General features: G+C 42.8%; 2 protein-coding genes across 12 annotated transcripts in view; one reads left to right on the top strand and one right to left on the bottom strand.

Annotated features, from left to right (window-relative positions):
• Window positions 1–3,012: 3,012 nt before the first annotated feature.
• Window positions 3,013–19,590, bottom strand: KLHL22 (kelch like family member 22). Of its 8 annotated transcripts, none has more exons than XM_082065965.1 (7): window positions 19,392–19,590; window positions 10,451–10,703; window positions 9,373–9,538; window positions 8,008–8,726; window positions 6,674–6,866; window positions 5,218–5,451; window positions 3,013–4,175 (listed from the first exon to the last, which is right to left on the bottom strand). In XM_082065965.1, the coding sequence occupies exons 2-7, from the start codon at window positions 10,675–10,677 to the stop codon at window positions 3,798–3,800; spliced, it is 1,917 nt and encodes a 638-aa protein (XP_081922091.1). In that variant the 5' UTR covers window positions 10,678–10,703; window positions 19,392–19,590; the 3' UTR covers window positions 3,013–3,797. The 8 variants fall into 8 exon arrangements, with proteins under 8 accessions (XP_081922091.1, XP_081922089.1, XP_081922087.1 ...); XM_082065963.1 differs by having other exon boundaries at window positions 10,451–10,720; XM_082065961.1 differs by lacking the exon at window positions 19,392–19,590 and adding an exon at window positions 18,716–18,827.
• The window catches only part of MED15 (mediator complex subunit 15), a 36,132-nt gene continuing 27,675 nt past the window's right edge, over window positions 11,789–20,245 (top strand). For 3 of the 4 annotated variants that reach the window (XM_082065955.1, XM_082065956.1, XM_082065958.1), the window contains exon 1: window positions 19,098–19,240. In XM_082065955.1, the coding sequence (XP_081922081.1) occupies window positions 19,173–19,240 (68 nt within the window). In that variant the 5' untranslated portion in view covers window positions 19,098–19,172. Of the gene's footprint in view, window positions 13,533–19,097; window positions 19,241–20,245 lie in introns of those variants that run through there. The other variant, XM_082065957.1, reaches the window with a different exon arrangement.

Raw genomic sequence — 20,245 nt, forward strand, 5'->3', positions numbered from 1 at the left:
CCCTGAGAAGGTCCCATCCCTCTTTCCCCATTCCCAGCTGCTCCTTCGTTTTGCCAGAAGCTTCTGACCCCATCAGTTGGGCTGAATGCCAAAGAAATTGTACATGTGGCTGGTCTCTAAGTGAGGAGAAGTAGATTTCTGTCAAGGGTGTAGAATGAGAATCCTTATTTGTTTCTAACCAAGCACTGGGTATCGTTCCAATGCAAAACTAACAACCCTGATTTAAACCATGAGGAAATGGGAAAGGATGTGTTGGATTTGGAGGTGGACAGCTGGAGAAGAAATACGTTAGTGAAAGCAGTTATGAAACAAAAACTGAAGCGATCATAATCACTTCTCCAAATGTGGAAGTCTGAAATACTTCAGGATACAAGTCCACTAATTACAAATCTAGCAAATATGCCTGTACAGGTTTACCTCTGTGCTGGCAGGAAATAGGAAAATAGATCATCAAGAAACCTAATTATTATTCTTCTGGACTTCCTAATGTATTGGCGGTTTAAGTGTTGGTATTTTGATCGCTCAGTTCTGGAAGAGTTGTTTGGCTGTTCTCTGACAGACCAGAAATAACTTAAAGCTTTCTTAGTTCATTGTCTGTTGTCCACAATGTCTTGTGCTATACTGTCTCTGAGGACTTGCTGTAAAAAATTAATGCTTTCTACTGTAAGATACAAGACTGACATATTTAGGAGATTAGAGAATTTATAAATAAAAAAAATAGCCTAAAAAATCCATATAAGTACATGTATTTATTGAGATAACACAAAGTTTAAGTGGGCTCTTGAAGGCTGAGTTTCTGAAGCATCATTCTTGATAGGGAAACTGTTGATAATTATAGCTCTGTGTATCAATCTGTAATATTTCCTGCAATTAATTTATAGAGGTAGCTAGGAAACAAGAAGAACAAAGTGCTTTATATCTGCTGAGTTAGATAAAATTGCCAATTTTAAAGCAAAGCAATTTTATTATTGTTTAGCCTATGTGTTAGTTTGAAAAGGTACATGCTGGACTAAAATGAGCTGCTGATAAATTATTAGGATGGTTTGAGCTAAAATAAACTGCGTTTTTTCACCTGAACAAAATACATGCAAGTAAGATAGTGCATACTGTAACTTTCAACAGTCAAATTATACTCAGATGAAATTTTAGGGGTGAAAGCAACGTAAGTTTTTATCAAATCAAAACATATAATACCTGCCCTTAGGTTTAGTTTATGTTACTTAGGGGTATTTTAACTGTAACAAAAAAAAAGAAGAAATAACAAACCAAACAACCAACCCCCCAGAAAGGTAGGTGATCTGCTTTAAGGAAAAGTAGTTTCCTTGTAATTGCATTCTAAGCCTTATATTGATTTGCTGTGCACAGCATACAGCTGCAACATTTAATAAATAATGCAATCACAGCATTCTTATAAATGGAAATACAGATCACCTGACTATCTAAAAATCAGTATTCAAACAAAGAAAGAGTGATAGGGTAGAAGCTGGAAAAAAACCCCAAAACAATGCATGAGTGTTCTCAAAAAGTTTCTTTAGCTTAATAATTACTCATGCATATCTTATATTCTCCTATGTAATCTAAGAATTAGCCTATCAGCTTGGTTATTTGTAATAGTAAGTAATACCCTCTAGTGGTATACATAGGAAAATAAGCCAGACAATGAATGAATACTTTTTTTTTTTAATTGTGAAAAAGGCCAAATAACATTTTCTCTTGTAGAAACATAGGGTATCTCTGGTCTGTTGAGGAGTGGAAATGGAAAATGTGCTGCAAGCATTAGGCTTAAGTTAGATGTCTGGGTTTAGTTAGAATAACTGCATCTAGAATATGACCTGGACCACTAGAAGTCTTGAATCACTGGTTGTTTGCAGACAAAACAAATTGCCACTGCAACACTCGAAGTCTGAGTGTTTCTAGTGATGTCCAGGTCAGAGACACGTGTCCTTACGTCTGACGGCTATGCTGCGTTCCTACAGGTTAAAAGGAACTCTGTATGCAAAATAGGAATATTCACCAGTCTCCAATATTACAGTGTAATGAAGTCTGTATTTCCAGACTCCACATGCAGTTCAGAGTTTATTATCAAAAAAAGATTTTCTGAAGAAGCTCATAATTGGGGTTTCCTGCAGTTACCAGGTCTTTTACTTGCCAATTGGCAAAGGTTCAGGAATTGAGGTGAGAGCTGGCAGTGTTAGGAAGAAATCTAACAAACGCCCCCCCTTACCAAGAAAAATCAGTTTGGCTTATTAAACGAAGTGTGCAAAGCACTCTTGAATCTTTTCCAGAAGCCCAGACTACTAATGCAGAGTCATCTAGCTCCGTTCTGAAATCATTCCTGTTTTCATAGACAAAATATCCCTGTGTAATGGTGATATCCAGCAACTTCTTCCATTTCTCTAAAGTAGCATGTCAGCGTGCAGTATTTGTTGTGATGTGATGATACTTGACTAGTGTCATATCATTCTGATTGTCACTTTGGTTTTGTCCTTCTCCTGCAATCCCGTTACAGCTACAAGACTTAAAAGCTCTTGGTAGTTTGTCATGGGTTTTCTGTGGCACTGATAACTTCCTGCCGCTCCAAGAGAAAGGATCCCGTACTATTCAGGCATCACACTGGTTCAGAGTTTAAATCAGTTTCTAAACTAATGTTAAGCAATATGGTAGTCGGAAGCCAATTATTTTAAGGCCTCTTGAAGGATTTACTATGCCTTATCTTTCTCAGCTGTGGTAATTCTGTATTATGTTCCTGGCATTAGTTCAGCTACTGCAAGGCCTCGGACCAGTGTAATGTTCAATTCCTCTCGTTATCTCATTATTATTTTTTTTCTTATGCTGTGACAAACCAATTCCACTGTCTTTATCCTCTTCTAAGGCATATAATGAAATAGTGGGAAAAAATTGCCCATCTCCTAAGCTGGTGAAACTTTACTGATGCTAATGTGGTACTATAGGACCTAATTAAGCTCAGTAACTTTCAGATGCCCATCATGGTTAATAAAACTGAGACAATAGTTTAAAAGTTCTGACAAGGATTTATTAATTTATGCTTCTGAACAAATGTGTCTGACAGTTGAATGATGAGATTGCCATACTCTGTACAGAGGGTTTTTTCTAGAAATCTTCTTTCCACTGTGTTGACAGAACTTGCAGTATAGAAGTTCAGGAGTGGGTGTCAGTTCCCAGACTCTAACCCAGTTACAAAGATGGCTGCATGCCCAGATGAGATGAAGGTTCAGACTTACTCGCTACTGTTCCTGTTTCTGTATGTTCAATCTTGCTGAAAACCCAATCAAGCTGTCTGACACCTGGCACAGGAGGGAGACACAAAGTGTCACCTTCCTGTGCTAAGCTGGCTAGGAAGTTTTATTACCAAAAAGAAAAGGAAAAAAAAAATCTCACAAAGCTATTTGAAGCTAAAAGCCGGAAGGAAAGAAGCTGGTCAAGCTGAGCCTTCGGTGCCTTTTTTTTTTTCCTGTCCATGCTGAAGGTTGAGAAAAGTCTCTTTCAAAGGAAAAGAACCTCTATCCTTTAACTGGGGGGGAAATGGCAGTTCTGTGGTTACTTTAAAAATGCTGCTTTCTGGCAGGCAGGCAGATACTGACTGTAAGTGGCATTTTGTGCGGAACACTTGCAGATCGGCAGATATTGACTGTGAATGGCATTTTGTGCAGAACACTTATTTTTGAAACCTTTAAATACTGATTTATGTATATAGGAAAGACATATAAAATCTCTAAATATTTTCTCCAAGCCTTAATTTCTTCATCCACTGGCAAAAAAATAAATAATAAAGTCTTCTAATCTTCACTTGAATTGTCAAACTCCTCCCAGTCTGATACGCTCATAACTTCTGATGGAAAGTCAAGGTGATACTTCACACGGTCTGCGTGCCATTCTGAGAACCATTTCTCTGTTTCCATTAAAATAGCCCTGGGCAAAGTGAGGACGCAGGCAGCCATCCCAGAAATATCATCCTCCAACTGGGGTCCTTCCTCCCAACAGTCTCTCTCTGCATCGTAAATGTGGACATAGTCCATGCGGATTCCTCTGTTGTGGGATCTGCCTCCCAAGACATAGATCCTGTTGTCTAGGACCGCAATTCCTGGCTCTCCATGTCCTGCAGGAAGCGGACATACATTTGTCCACTGATCAGTGCTTGGTGTATAGCAGGCAACCTGTGAAAAAAAGAAGAGAGATTAGCCAAAGATGAACTTGTATCTTAGTGACAGAGCCTGGCCATATGGCAAACTACGTATGAAGCCATGTGATATCATCAGTCTTTTGACAGGGTGTTGATAATGGAGAGAGCATATTGCTGTGTAGTAGAAGTACAGTACTCAGCAGAAAAATCTGCACAGTTGCCATATAGCTTTGAATCACAACTTCTGACGCTGCTGCTGGGGTAACAGCTGTATGCCATTCAAAAAATGTACAGAAAAGTGAAAGAGATGGGGACACATGGTAATATAAGCTCAGACATAATGCATCTGTTTGCATTAGGAAAAAAATGTGCTGGAATGTACAAATATGACAAATCTGCTAAGCTGTCTCTGCACCATATGTTGGGAAGTTTTAGATTTCACTGGGTACCTAGTTAGATAACTGCTTCTCTTTGTAAGCACCTTTTTATCATTCAGATACACTTTTCAGCTAGATTTAATTCTGCCATCTTCATTGGCTTTATAAGAGCAGTTACTTTTTGTGTCTTTTTTTTTCATGTCTCTAGCAGTTCTAGAAGCTGGAAGAAGACTCAAGAGAATTCTCTTCAGACATCACTTACTGTCAGGTACTGTGTATTTAATTGCACTATACAATCGCTATCTAACATATCCTTAATAACTCTGTCCAGCAATTACACATTGGTAATCTAAGTCTTCAACTTAGAAAAAATTGCATGTGAGAAGACAATGTAAAGTAAATTTAGTTGATGTGCTACTTATTGAGTATGTGTACACCAGTGAATGTTGTCTATCAAAGTTGTTTTAAAATTGATAGGAATTCCAGGTGCTGGAGCTTTAATTCTTTGTGGTTTAGGCAATGTGTTCAAGACAGCAATAAATAAATCATTGCAATTGAGTGGGGGAGAGCTGGTGCAGGAGCTATGCTGGGCCGTTTTATTTGCTTACTTAGTAGGAGAAAGACATTATAACACATAGGAGTGCAAGCATCCATAAGAAAGACTCTTCCAGGAAAGACACAGGTATGACATGCTCTCACCTGGTGAACATCCCTTCTGTAGCCAGAATCATTATTGCTTCCCCCAATCACATAGAGCTTGCCCAGCAGTGCAGCCATCCCATGCCAAGCCCGTCTCACCGGACCATCTGCTAAAACTTCCCAGCGGTCACTCTTTGGGTCATAACATTGTAGCTCCTTCAAATAGTCTTCTCCTCTCCTCCCACAGGTAATATACATCTTCCCATCCAGTGCTGCTCCAGCATGTGCGTATACCTGTATCACCACATGGGAAAGCAAGAGGTTGAGGTCTGGATTTATGTATTTGTCCCAGTTTCAAAGTATGGAATAGATATTAAGGGAGTGACATTCTTCATGAGTTACACAGATATCAACATCTGGAAGGATTTTCTTATAGACAGTTCCTTTCTAGGTGATTAATCTGTAAGTGTGAATTTCTGAATTAAATACACTAGATTTTCTGAAGCTTCCAGAGCTGCAGTGGGTTCTCATTCTTTATTCTTCCTTGGTTAGAAGATAATTCATACCATTACTTTTCTTCCTAGACTACTTGTATACCTTTCTGTTTGGAGATTTTTCTTATACAGGCAGTATTATCAGGAATGCAAGTTATCCTACTTAGTAACACTCAACTGGATCTTATGTCTTTATAAAAAGACTCAGCATTGACACACATTTATTATTTTTGACCTCACGCAAGTTGTTTATCCTCTTCTGCCTCTGCATCCCTCTTGTAAAATGGCAGTAATATTTAAATTTTTAAGGTGTCCTGAGATTCTCAATTGAGAGGCATTATGAAATCACAAATATTATTTTATGCTTGTCACTTGACCCAAAGCTTTTAAAGGTGTGGTAGAAATCAGCATAGTTTCTTGAAAGATTACATAGGATCTTAGTTTTCTTCCCCAACCAAGAAGGATAAATGGTACTGGTGACAGAAGATTGCTATTCACTCACACATTTCAAATGAGTAACGGTCCTGTGTTAGCTGACTGAGATGTGATTCTGCATCACATAAAGTATTGTCACCAGAACTTGTTACCCGATCCCAGTTGTGTGTCCAGGAACTAAGCAGTCTATGGAAAATGATGTGCCTTCGTACTGGGGCATTATCTCTTCTGATCAGGAGTAAAGCATCTTGTGAGGACTGTGGCTCATAGTTTACCTGCCTAGGAGGAATGGGAACTTCCTGTTCCCAGAGGTTATGTGTTCAGTCTTGAATCATTTTAATGATTAAGACAATAAAGGTGCATGGGAAAGCAACAAGCAAACAGGAAAAATAAGCATCTAATCTCAAAATGGAATTTACATATATTATTATTCTATGTTCTTGATATTCATTTATCCTATATCCAAAGGCTACTGCTTCCCATGTGAATATCAGCAAATTTAAAGCTACACATGAGAAAAGCATTTAAAAATATGAAATCAGGAACTGGGGAACTGTAGTAGCATGTGTGGCTGAAGTACTTCTTACCTCCTTCTTCAGAGGTGTCACATATTCCCAAGTGTTGCTTTTAGGGTCATACCTCTCCACTTCCCTCAGGTCTTCATGGTAATCTCGGCCTGCGACGGCATATATATAGTTGTCCACAACACAAACACTGAGGTCAGCGTGCTCTTGCTGCAGGGACTGGATCTGGAACCATTTGTTGTGTCGTGGGTCATACCTTGTATTAACAGAAGAATGGGATCAAAGAAAGTTATTCATATAGCCACAGAATCATTGCTGGAATACCAGACAGCACCACAGATGTGGGTTATTGTACTGCCTTTGGCTGAAATTGAGCTCAGCTTGGCCTGTCAGCATTTTGTTACCAGCAAAGTTGCTTTATTCTATTTTTAGAAGATGTATTTTAGCTGATATAATCATGCTATAAAAGCCTATGGTTTCCATTATCTTACGCACTGCTGTCAGGTTATGTATCAAAGTCTCTGTTTGCACAAAGCCAATCTACAAGGTACAACAGTCTAAAAATAGCACAAAGACTGAATCTCGATCTTCAAGAGTCCAAGAAAAGCTTAAATATGTGGTGGGTTCTTTGATTCTTTTCTCTAAATATCTGCTGCTCAAAGTGAACCTCATGATTCACTTTCAGATCAAAATAACTCTCTGGTTTGGAAATTTTAGTTAAAGAGAAAATTGGTTTTGAAGAGAAACTATGCATGCCATAAAATAAGGGCAACCTAGCTAAAACTAGTAAAAATGACTACAATGTAAAGACAAAATGGTTTATATGAGTTTTGTGATGTAATGGGCAATAAGATCTAAAACTGATCCTTCCTCCTGCTCTTTTCCCTGGCACAGAAGCATGTAAGAGGACCCTGGAATCCTGCTATTGTGCACACAAATTCTTGATAATCAACCAGTAGCAGCATTTTGTTCAAAAATCACTTTTATTAGCTAAACCCCTTTGTATTGGGACCAAAACTACACACAGAGGACTTCTAGAAAATACTAGTTCAAGAGCATCTAGACAATCAAGGGTTCTAGGGCATCCTACTTCATTACTGCTTCCCACAACTTCAATACTTGCCTGCTTCAACAAGGCAGGAAGGTACCATGTGAAATGCTCTGGAATGAGGAGCTGTTTTTACCCTGTCAGGCTTGGCTTTGTCCCACAAGCACTGCTGGAAGCTTCCTGTTACTATGAGGCTCATTTCTTTATGTCTAGTTTTCTTTCAGTGAGACCCTTGCATGGTTCCTAATGTTTTGGCTGGCAAGCGCACAGACTGCACTACTGGCTTACTGATTCAGAGATGGGCAACAGGGTGGTAATAAAAATAACAGCAGGATTATCCTTATCTTACCTCCAACACCTTGACTCTGCTCGAAAACCACTTACATTGTTGTCTCCACCAATTAAATATACAAAATTATTGAGAACAGCAATCCCTTGGTTGGACATTCTGGGAGCCAGTGCAGCTGTAAAGTGCCTCCACTCTCCCAACAAGGGGTTCAGATACTTGGCTTGATCACTGAGGACAATGGATGGCGTAGAATGCATCCCTCCAAATCCCACTACACACTGGAACTCTGATCTCAGCTGTGTCTGTGAGCTCTGAAGCATTGGCTGAAGACATTCATTCTTGTGGTACATTAATGCATCTGCGACAGTGTCTTTTAAAGGACATGGACTTAATTTGTCATGAAGTCTTTGCAGGATCTGGGGTTCCATCAGAGGAAAACGAACTGTCTCAAGCAGCTTAAGGGGCTCCATCAGGGAGACCTGATCTGTCTCCAGTTGCTCTGGAGAATAATGATAAAAAAGTGCTCCATCATAAACTTCAAACTCATAGTTAACCTCCAGTCGGTTGCTGCTGAGAAGGGAGTAGACTTTCTGCAAGGGTAGCTGTCGGTACACTTGTGTCCTTGAGAAAGCTGCAAAGTTCTTCAAAATGTAGGAGTCCAGCTGATCACTCAAGTGTCTCAAGTCATAATGGTCAGCTAGTTTGTATACGTCGAGGATGTTCTCTTCGTCTACCCAGGACATGAGAAAATCACAACAGAACTTAATGACTTCTGGAATCTGCAAGAGAGACAGAATTTTCATTTCAGATACTACTTGTCTCACACCCAAGACAGATGACAGAAGCCTGGGATGACTCTTAAGGAAGTTGTGCACAAGATGACTGCTCTCCTCACAGTCTGATCACCATGTTCACTTGCACCCAATTCACCTTTCTCCAGAAAAAAAGAACAACTCAACGTGGGTGTGCAGATGAATATAATACAGATCTTCTGCACTTAGTGCAGAAACCTTAGTGGTCGGATTTCCTCTGGTGCCGGGGTCAGGGGAGGTTATATGCCTGTGGACTCAGTCTGGGGAAGATCTTGGCAGACTTGAGCAGCACAACAATTTCTGAGCAGCAAGCCCTGTCTTTTGCCATAGGCCAGAGCTATTCTGTTCTAGGGAAGCTTTTATACGCAGATCAGTGGAAGTGAGTGCTGTATAAAATTAGAGGAATAAAGCCATTGGCACAAATAAGATGTGCACTGTTCCTACCCTCCCATAGTTAGTTCCAGTGGATACAGCATCCCAAAGAAAGTCTCATCAGACACATGCTCTTTTTCACCCCCTAACCCTCCATTTAACAAGAAATCCGTGTTTACTTTTTCTTTCATTGTTGCTTTTTTTTCTTGCTTCTTTTCTGTCACATCTCCCAGTACCTCACCTGAAGCTGACAGGCTGCAGCTAAGGTTTCCTGTACACTGTTCACACTGAGTTCCAGCTCAGAAGTATAAATGAAGTTCAAGATTTTACACATTGCATTGTAGGAGATGCCATGAATATGAACTTCTTCTTGTTCCATCTCTCTCAGTCCTCCTGCAAACATTCCTCTGTAAAAAAGACAATGGCACGTGCTGTGGCAGATTTGCATTGAAGCTATATTCAGTTTGGTTATCTTGCATTGTCCTGGGAACATAAGAAATATTCAGAAAAATAAAAACCTAGCCAGACACTTTTACGGGATTGCCTCTTCTCTAAGCCAATATACAAAGAGTACAGGCCTTTAGGATGTAATAAAGTAATACCCTTCATTCTGCAGAATAATAGTAGGGGCCATCTGAAAGGTAGGATTTGCGGCTGAAGGACTTACATACAGACCCAGTACATATGGATGGTCAATGGGCAGATACTCTGCATGTGGGGGAAGAGGGAAAACAGAGAAACTTGGGACTGTAAGAATTTTTTTCTAAGCTAGAGCAGTGCTTCCTCCAGTTAGGAGTTTGTCTGAATTGCCTTGGAATTTGTTTGTTTGCGCTATGAAAATAAAGTCAGTTCAAGAAACTGCTAGTCAAATTGACCAGGGAGTGCCTGATTTAATGGACAGCAGGTCACACTACAGGCACTAACAGAGGAGTGATAGCTTCCAGTGGCTTTTTGTATATTATGAAGTGATCACCACAACGGGCAAAGTCTTACAACGCTAAGGATATGTTAAAAGCCACCCAGAGTGCATTTATGCAGAATACACCTGTTCAGATAGTTGCTCCTCTATATATACCTCCAAGTACTATGTGCAGTGAATTTAGTGGAGGTAAGCTCAGTGTCCTGGAACAAGAGCTTTATTTCTGTAGAGACATAACAGAGAGATTAATAAAGCCATACTTAGTATTTTGAAATACATTCAGCTTCATCTTATGGGTCTAATTTTACATCCAGGAGCCGTGTGCCAAGACAGTACATTGGATGTTGCAGGTTTGAGTAACATTCAGAGACATGAATGTTACTGCTGTACTGAAGTGTACCTGAAATAGTCACAGGATGCAGCCAGAAGGATGCGATGAGCCTCAATAGGTTTCTCTTCCACTACCAGAACTACATCGAAGAGGATGCTGCTGTCTCTGAGAGATACCAAGCCACTGAGCAAGGCCTGAGAGTGCTCTGCGCTGCGGTAGGTGTTGCTGGTGCGCTGCTGAAGGGAGGGCTCAAGCTGAGCTTTGTGTGGCTGAGTCAGCTCCTGATCCTCCGCCATCCCAGGCAGAAATGCTCAGCCACCAGCTGTAGCAGAATGAAATCTGTGAGACAACAGAATCAGCAAAGGTTTGTGCCTTTTGCTTTACAAATAGTCCTCTGAACTCCACCTATCACAGTAAATAAATCAAACCTACTCCTCAGTCAAAGCACAGACAGTTCTACCCTGCAGAAATTATTGAGTCATGAGACTGGAAACAGACAGGTGTATATCAGCACATCAAATTGGTAGGACATGTTTTTTCAAACAGGTATTCTGACTTTTGGGTTTTCAGTCCAGGCATCAGAGTATGTAGCATGTAAGGATTCTTTTCTTTGTTAGCAAGAGTTTCACTTCCCAACTCACTACCAGAAAGAACCCCTTGTTTCCTTTGCATTTCTGCATAATTTGTAACAAAGAACAAAATTGACATAATTTTTGCCAAATTCCAAGTGGGCTAATGTACTCAGATAACTTTGCTGCTATATAAACTGCACTTTCACTCTTTCTCTTGATATTTTACCCAGAATCTGAAAGGTCTCCTCTCTCCCTGTCTTTGCTTTTTCATTTTCCTTAGCGGAGCACATTTCCACCTATCATCCTATAAAATACTACATGAAACTGTAGGCTTCAAAGTCAGTTTCTTTATTGTGACAGCTTCAAGCTAGCATGCACAACTGCTTTTCACTTCACTGTGGTTCCCTGCAGAGAGGGTATTTCCTCCAGTGTAGGCACCATACAGGCCTATTCTGTACCTTTTCCTGAGGCTGCCATTGGCACTGGAGAAAGGTCCCCTGTGACGCACGTGGAAATGTGTAAAAAGCTGTCTGGAAGTGATTGAGTTTCACGTCTATGGTTAAGCTCTCAGGAGCCCTCTTCTACTATCCTGTAATTTATCCTTTCCATTGTCTTTGAAGAATGTGAGAAGTTGCAGCAGTCAGAGCTCATAGTCTCTATCCAGTTGTCAGAGCACATTAAAAAAAAACCCCACATATAAGCAAAAGGAAATAACCTGGCTGATATGGCTGCGGAAGACAGTTGTAACAGGTTCTCTGCCAGCAGCCTGGGAAACAGCTTAGTGGCACAAGGGATGGTCACAGGGGGTTAGCAGCAGTCAGAGAAGCAAAAGCAGAACAAACCCAGTGAACTGAAACAGACAATGAAGAAAGGGAGCCATTGTTTAATTGTGCCAGCCATAGAGAGCGAATGCAGCATTGTAAATCTCTCAAAGTACTCAAGGTATTCTGTGTGTGGTCAGCGAGGAAGGAGCTTTCCGGATGACACCAAGAAATATGAAAATGTTTATCACTTTGCCTGAGGAAAGTTACCCTACACTGTCAAAAAGAAAAGGAAGCTAGGTGGCATTGTATGGTAAATGCGATGAAAAACAAAACTGAAAAAGCATATTAATGGTGTTCTGCTCTTTGCCAGCAAAACCAAATCAGCCAGCTCTAGAAGAGGAGCTCTGATAGGACAGCATTCTAGGGAGGACAGTCAGGTTGATAATACAGGAGAAACTCTCCATCATCAGCTGAAGAGATGAGTAATGGATTATTTTTCATGGCAAGCAGATGCTTTTCCTAGAAATAAGATGACTGCTTTTGAAGCAGACAAAACACTACTGTATGATTTGAATACTAAAAGTGATGGATTGAGGCAAGGGAGCTAAGATAGCATAATAAGAAAGGCAAGTGAAGGAGTGTTTCTAGTTGTTCATCAGAAATTTCCCATTGCATTAGAAGGGAATAAATGCAGCAAAAACAAAGTAGGGTGAGGTATGGTCCAAATGAGGAACAGATTCAGATGAACCAGATTAAGTCTGTTGATGTGGCTTAATGTAGTTAACAATCCAGAACTAATGCGGTTAATGCTCCAAAAAAGGTTACACCTTTTCAGCTACTTGGAGAGCTATGTCAGAATAAGTCTCATTGAGAGTAAAATCATTGCATCACAAAGCAGAAGTAAATGTAACAAATGAACTGTTTCCTGAACTCAAAGACTTCTGTTGGGTAAGGCAAACAGCATGACCTTTGATACAGTATTATAGTGTGTCATATAGCGTAGTCATTGGTGGAAGAGAAGCTAGAGAGGAATAAGTGTGATATATTAAACTACACAGGCCATTGAACACATGTAACAAGCGTTAGCAAAGAAATGTTTTGTAGGAGATGTGGCTTCCCAAGAGAGATGGAGGGTAGAGTGGGAAACCTCTATAATTATGCCAGGCCTTTACTACCTTTAATCCAACTGTAGATGGCTACTATTCAAAATACATTCTGCATCCAAATAATCTTAAAAAGGAACAGAAAGGGGGTGAAGCTTCCAGCAAGCAAAGCTCCAGAAGGGATCCTATCTTACCAGTATGGTAACTGGAACCAGGAACATCAAATAGTATTATGAAAAAGACTAAATAAAAAAAAAATCAGGGATTCTGAAGCCTGTATAAACATTAGTATTTGCAGAGCTTTCAGTGACAAATGGGGCTGTCTCAGAGGTCTGCAGGGACTTTATCTCACTGCTAGGTCTACTAGATATGGACCGGAATTATCCCACAACTGTTGGCAATAGGTGAACAAACCAGCCCTTCTAGCAGACCTGTGGTAAGCCCAGTATGGTCAAACACAGATGCTTGGAATGGCTGAACTATCCTCTGCAGCTGATTTTTGGCTGGTCAACAGCTGAGCCAACGAGTATTTTGCTTTATTAATATCTTCTGAATTTTGGCAGCCCCTATTTCTTGTGCTCAACTTCTGTCCCTGGGTTGTATCTTGGCTGTCACTGGTGAGCTGGACTGTACATCAACACGAGAGCTGCCTCATGTGTCTGGAGCACAGAGCCACTATGATATGGAAATTCACTGCTCTCTGTAGCAACCTGTGAGTATTTTGCCATCCACAGTTATCTGCTGCTAACCAGTTTGGGGTGTGTAGGTTGATAGTGATGACTCTCTGTAAAAAGCATAGAATGCTACTGAGCAGGTACAACGTACCTGGTCTAAAACTTGCCAGCACTCATAATCTCTTTTTGTACATGGATACATGAAGTTTCTCAGTTATACTGTGGCTACTCAGAGAATCTCTATGCTGCCATGTGTACTTCACTACTCTCCTAAACAGGGCTTTATAAGTATGTGTGTCTGTTGTCATAGTTTTAACCAATACTAACTGACTACTCTAGAAAAATTCTTGCTGTAGTGATTTTCATTAATTGTTGCCAACATATAAAATTGCAGGTGAGTGCTTGTGGTATTAGTCTATGATGTCTGACTGACATAGGTGGTTAAGTCCTCTTCTTTGAGCCAAAAGCCAAGGAAAGCCTCTTCAGTCCTACCTAGGTAGTCTTAGGAGCTGGTAGAAAAGACCTTTAAGACAAATAGGGTAGAGGCTCATGGGGGATGGCCAGCAAGATTCATTTAGCTGATTACCGAGTGTGCTCAGCTTTGTAACAGCTTTACAAGGAGCAGCTGGGCTTGGGTGGGAAGTTACAAAAAGTGGTCGCTGAAGCAGGGTTAGTGGGGCTGTGTTGTGGGCTGCTTTGAAGGAAAAGTGGGGTGGTTTTGGCATTTCAGTTTTCCGAATTAAATGTGCTGTGCCTGGTGAGCTGATAGTTTTGTGTACTTCTCTGAGTATTGTTCTAAATTCTGATTAAAATTCGTTGGGGAGGGACACTGGAGTTAGTACCTTGCTTCCCAGGCTGTGTGCTCTAACTGTGTGCTTTGTGCCTTTGTTACTGTCTAAAAATCTGGTAGCATACACAGTGGAAGTGCATAATTCTGTGTGGTGTACCAGTTGGGTAGGGGAGAGGTGACTGTTAAGGTATTTAGGAATCGTTATGACTTTTAAGTGTCCATCAGTCTTTAAAATGTCAAAGAAATTTATTAAATAACCTCTGTATATTGCAAGCTGAAAATAATTTAACCCCGTCTCCTCAAACTTTTATTTTGCTTATTAAAAAAGGCAAAATGTAGTACAAGCAGTATGGTTCTGAATGGAGAGACACGTTTGTTGAGTCTTTTGCATGCTGCAGAAAACCTTCTGTTTACTGTTTTTCCTTCCTAACCACTTTGGAACTTTACTAGCTTTTAGGGCTTGAGACACCATTTTCACAGGCTGGAGTTTCTGTCCTGGTAAATAAAGGAGCTGTACGCAGGCCCTCGCTAATGTGAATGCACAGTCCCTTGAACTATACAGCCAAGTTCCCTTTGTCCTGAGCCTCTCTGCTGTCAGCTTCTTGCTTGTAGGATGTTCCTCAGTCCTCTCTGTCCTCTTATTTCTGTTATTGAGAAACTACCTCTGTGACTGAGCCAAGTTCCTAGAAACCTGAGTAATTTTTTTTTCCCTCTCATCTTGTGCAAGTTTCTCTGTGCTGGTCAGCTGTTAACAGGGGGATTTGGTGGCTGAGTATTGCAGGCCTGACCCTAAGGCGGAAGAGATGAGGGACACATTGTGCTTCTTTAACGACAGTGAAGCTAAAAAGTGGTGTCCCATGTGCTGTGGGTGCTGCCTCCAGAAACAAGGGAAGGCAAGTTCCTGTTCCAACCACTTTGAAACTGCAGAGAATATTGGACTAGAGATTTTCTTAACTGGCTGTACAAAGTATTTAAGACTGTAGATATGCTGATTTGCATTTGTGTTTTAGAGGACAAGGGTTAAGGTAATTATTAATTTTAGGGTATTGAGTGCCCAGTACATGAAGAGGAAGGAGGTGTATGAGCTGCTCCAGTAAAGAACATTTTGGGAGTGAAAATTCATACGGCGTACAGCACACTCTTCCTCAGATTAAGGGCAGAGTCTTGCTTCCCTGAGAATATACCTGAGTTGTACCTGAGAGTACCTCCCAGCAGCTGGGTCAGGGCATATGTCCTGGATGCATCCTGCTGCCATTATAGATATACTCAGCCTTTTTTCTCTGGTGAGATATGCACTGAACATGTGCTTTAAACATAGTGTAGATAATTTACAGTGCTGAAGTCTGTTATTGGTATTGCATGGTATGAAATACACCTAGATAATTATTTACCCCTTCTGTAACTAGCATCCATGTCATGCAGTGATGCTAACTAGTGTGTGGTGCGTGGGTGGGTTGTTTGTTTTTTTTGTGCAGTTGTGCTGACAGCCTTGATTCTCTACTGTAGAGAAATGGCTGGATACAGGAAAGATTATCCAAGTTAGTTTCTATGGAAACGCAGACATATTTGTATTGAAGAGCTCATGGCTGTCAGTTACATCTCTACAAAGAGGTGTTTTACGCAGATAGTGATATTTTCTTGTGCATCAGCTGTGCCCAAAATAAACTAGAGCTTGCTGGTGTCGGGTATCCAAATCTGTTTAGCCTACTGTCACATGGACAGGTGGTTCAAGCTTGGGATGGGTCCCATGCTCTCTTAGAATTGTGGAATAATTGAGGCTGGAAAGAAGCTTGGGAGGTCTCTAGTCCAGTCTCCTGCTCAAAGCAGCAAAAACTTCAAAATTAGGTCAGGATGCTGAAAGCCTTGTCTAGTCAAGTGCAGAATCTCCAGCTTCATCAATAACTGGAAAGCTGAGTGCTTAACCATCAATTTTTTTTTTTCTTTATCCTGTCTGAATTTCTTTTCCTGCAATTTGTGACACTTGTCTCTCACCCTTGGCACTGTGCACCACAAAGAAGAGTTTGGCTCTACATTTTTCTGTACCCATTAGATAGTTTAAAAAATGGCAACTGGCTCTGCCCTTAGCCTTTTCTTCTTTATGTTGAACAAACCTTCTTGCCTTGCACGTGCTTCTGTCTCCTGCCCTGGATGGTGGTCCTCTACAGAAATCACAGGCTTTTCTTTCCACATGGTGCTCAAAGCTGGGCATGGCATTCAGGTTTTGTGGGCTTATAAGTGCTGAACAGAGCAGGAAATAATAATTTCCCATGACCTGGGTATGCTTTTGCTAACACAGCCCAGTACAAAGCTGGCCCCTGTTGAAGGAATCATTTTCCATCAGGATGCTCAAGCTTTCTTCTTGCAGAGCTGACTTCTAGCTAGGCTTGTCTCCAACCCACTCTGCTATGTGGAGTTACTCTGATCCAGGTGCATGACTTCACTTTTGCTATTAAATCTATGTTACTCTTGGTCCATTCTTTAAGTTTGGGGGACCCCTCAGCTGCAGCTCTGTCCTCTTTCTTGCAGGGCATCTTCTTGAGAGCTTTTTCCTAATACAGAGCAACCAGTGTGGCTTGCTGATTGTGGTCCAAATAGATTAGGCCATTAGAAGGCTTAGTGCATTGAAGGAAGTTTAAAACCTGTGCCCTAAGGCTTCCCACACCTTCCTCTCTCCATAGGGAGTAACAAGAATTAGGATCTAAGCCAGGCTTCAGCTGATAGCCAGACAAGAGACAAGACTAGAGCAAAATGCTATGATAGTTATGCTGACTCTCAAAGGTTGCAAATGCAAATAAGCAGAACCTGGCTATGTACCAGCATTTTGAAAGGGCAGAGGGCACACAAACAAATAGATCAACTAGTCAGGGCGCGTACAGAATGGGGAGGCAGCTGGGTGCCTGCCAAAATAGTTCAGAAGACAGATGTGATGCCACAAACAAACATAAATTAAAAAGCAAAACTAATGTTAATTCTAACTGGAGTGCAAATACTGAAATAATTCACCAACTGTATAATAATTTGTAATAGGCACTTGTAAGACTGTTTGCTACATAGAAGACAACTGAGTTACACCATTATGTGTAGACAAGACTTAAGCCAGTTTCATGCTTTTTGAAGAAAATGGGAAGAGCGGTAAAAGATAAACAGAAGGTTTGCCTCAGCAGCGCTTCTTTCAGAATGATCCTGCTACGCATTAACAACTATGTAAAAAAATATATATATCTTCCTGAAATGCCATTTCACTTTAGAAACCTTCTACAAATACAGGAAACAACCCAGACAACTCATGTTGACCAAGGCCCCCACAAAAAGAAATGCAGACATCTGGTAGTATATAATATCTCAGCATTAGTTTTGATTACTCATCAAATGATGAGATGCTTTTGCTAGGTCTATACACAGCAACTCTTAGAAAGCCCCTCAAAAGCCCCTAAAGACTTCTATAACAAGAACAACGCCTTTTAAAAATTAAGCTTCTACACAATCGAGTTATCTCAGTAATAACTGTGCCAAAATTGACAGTTTATAAATTAGCCAATGTTCCATGAACCTTGAGAGACTCAGCTAAGTAAGACTTGAACTGGCTTTGTTGAACTGCTTAAACCACATCACGAATTTTTGATGAAAAAAACCCAGAAAGTAATTAATTCTGTGCCAGATACAACAACTAAGTGACCTGGAAGAGAGCAAAGGGTTCTTCCAGCACGTTTCAGCTCTGATTTCTTTACCAAACATGAATTCATTCATATTATTCACCACATTAATTTTGTTTCTGCAGGGATCTGTGGGTTTTTTTCTAGTTTCCTCCCTGTAACTTACCCACCAGGAACACAGAATGAGGGGTTTTCTCTGCATGCAAAGGCAACTTGGGAGTTGTCCATCACCAGAAGAGACAGCCCAACTCTAGAATAACTCTGCGATGAAGTGGTGGAAGCTGGTCCAGGCACACCTGGGGTTTTACTTTCTCTTCCCCTGTTGCAAACGCCTTTGCAGCTCCTGTCACCCGCCGTCCTCCTGCTCGCTCATCCCACCCCCGCGCCGGCAGCCTGGACCAGGGACGGGGGGCTTGGCCTCGACCTCGACGGGGCATCCTCGGGGCTTCGTGCGGGGCTTGGGCTCAGCCCCTGCCTGGCTGGGCCGGGCTCGGTGGCGCCGGGGCTGCTGGGGCCGCAGACCCCGCTCCGGTGCCCGCACCGGGCAGCCCCCTGCCCTCGCCCCCCGCGCCCTTGCCCCGGGCATCCCTGCGGCGGGCAGGGGGAAGCGGGACACCGGGACAGGATCCTGCACGCGGCCCCAGGGCTCGCTGGGCCCCCTCTGCGGGAACAGCTAACGGGGCCGGCTAGGGGGGCGCCGCCTCCCCGGGAGCACCGGGTGGCCTTACCGGGGGCCTGCGCTCCCTGTCCCCGCTCCGCCGCCGCCCCAGCCACCTACCGAGAGCGGCGGCGGCGGCCTCCGCCAGCGGCTTCCGCCTTCATGTGCGACCCGGAAACCACGGCCACGCGCGTGACGCGCCCGCCCGCCGAGGGAGGGGCGGCCGGAACCGGGGCGGGCGGCGGGGGCGAGAGTCCCCAGGGTCACCCGGTCACCCACTAGCCCGAGGGCCCCGGCGGCCCTGCCGTGTCCCTGGGCGCGGGTGGACCCGGCCGTGCGCCGGGCTGGTCGCCCCCGCAGCGGGGCCCGGGGCTGCGGTGCCGGTGCCTGGCGCGGGACTACACTTCCCAGCGAGCGCCGAGCCGGAAACTAACGCGAGGGTTGGTCGCGCTGGCGTTGGGACTTCATTTCCCACAAGCCTTCAGCGCGCCGGAAGTGGGTTCACGGTACTTCCGCCGCGGCGTGCGGAGGAGCAGCGGCGGCGGGGAGCGCGGGGGCGGCAGCGGCGGCCGCAGGGATGGACGTGACCGGGCCCGAGACCGACTGGCGCAGCACCAACTTCCGGCAGAAGCTCGTCAGCCAGATGTGAGTGCGGGGCCGCGGCCCCAGCGCTGGGTAGGCCGCAGGCGGGTCTCGGCCGCTGCCAGAGGGGCTCCCGCTGCTCCCGTGCCTGTCCGTGCCCCGGTGCCTTGTCCCACCCGTCCCCGCGCCTCAGCGAGCCCTTCCCAGTCCTCACCTTGCTGCCTGGCTTCGTCCGGCCTTTCCTCTCCCCCGGGCCCTTCCGCCGCCCCCCTGTGCGGGGCCTCGTTACCCAGGTCTGCTCCGACCCCGTGCGGGGGGCAGCCCGGCTGGTTCTTTGGCGTCGTTCCTCTGAACCTCCTTCCCTTTCACTTTCCTTTTCCCCGGGAATGCCGGTTTCCTGTCCCGCTGGACAGCATCTGCTTTGAGAGCTCCGGTCTGGCGGTGTCCGTGGCATTGCCAAGTTTGACATGTTCCATCTTAGGAAATGCACACTTATTATCCTGCATCTGATTTTTTTTTTTTTTTTAGGGAAAAAATTGAATAAAAATATCAGTGACTTAATGTTTTGGTTATTTTGGACAGGGATTTGCTTTCTTGCTTCTTCTAGAACAAACAACATCAAAATTGGCATCTATCTGATGCTTAAAAGGCTGTTTTTTTTTAAAAAAAAAAGTTCAGCTTATTGCCTTTTCAGTTGTCCTTGGTGAAACAATCACTTTACTTGAATTACTTTGCTACTCTGTGTGTTCTGTTTTATGGAAGGCTCTTTTACTCTACAAAAGATGGCTATTACAGGAGTGAAAGCACTGTTCAGTGCTTCTGAAGTAGTGGTGAAATCCTTACTTATGTATGCTTGAGAAGCTTGGTCTTACCTTGCTGCTTATGAGAGTCAATATTTGAAAACAGATTGTCTTTTTTTTTAATGGTATGTAAAGGGTTTACACTGTTTAACTGTGTGTGGTTTTACTGCCTAGCTGTGGGCTTTATTTACAGTGCTGTTTCAGAATTAAACTGTTATGATATTAATTAAGGAAATATGATGATACGTGTCTGTCAGAGCCGTGCAAA

This window comes from Streptopelia decaocto (assembly GCF_964273445.1).
Source record: "Streptopelia decaocto genome assembly, chromosome: 15".
Classification (NCBI taxonomy): domain Eukaryota; kingdom Metazoa; phylum Chordata; class Aves; order Columbiformes; family Columbidae; genus Streptopelia; species Streptopelia decaocto.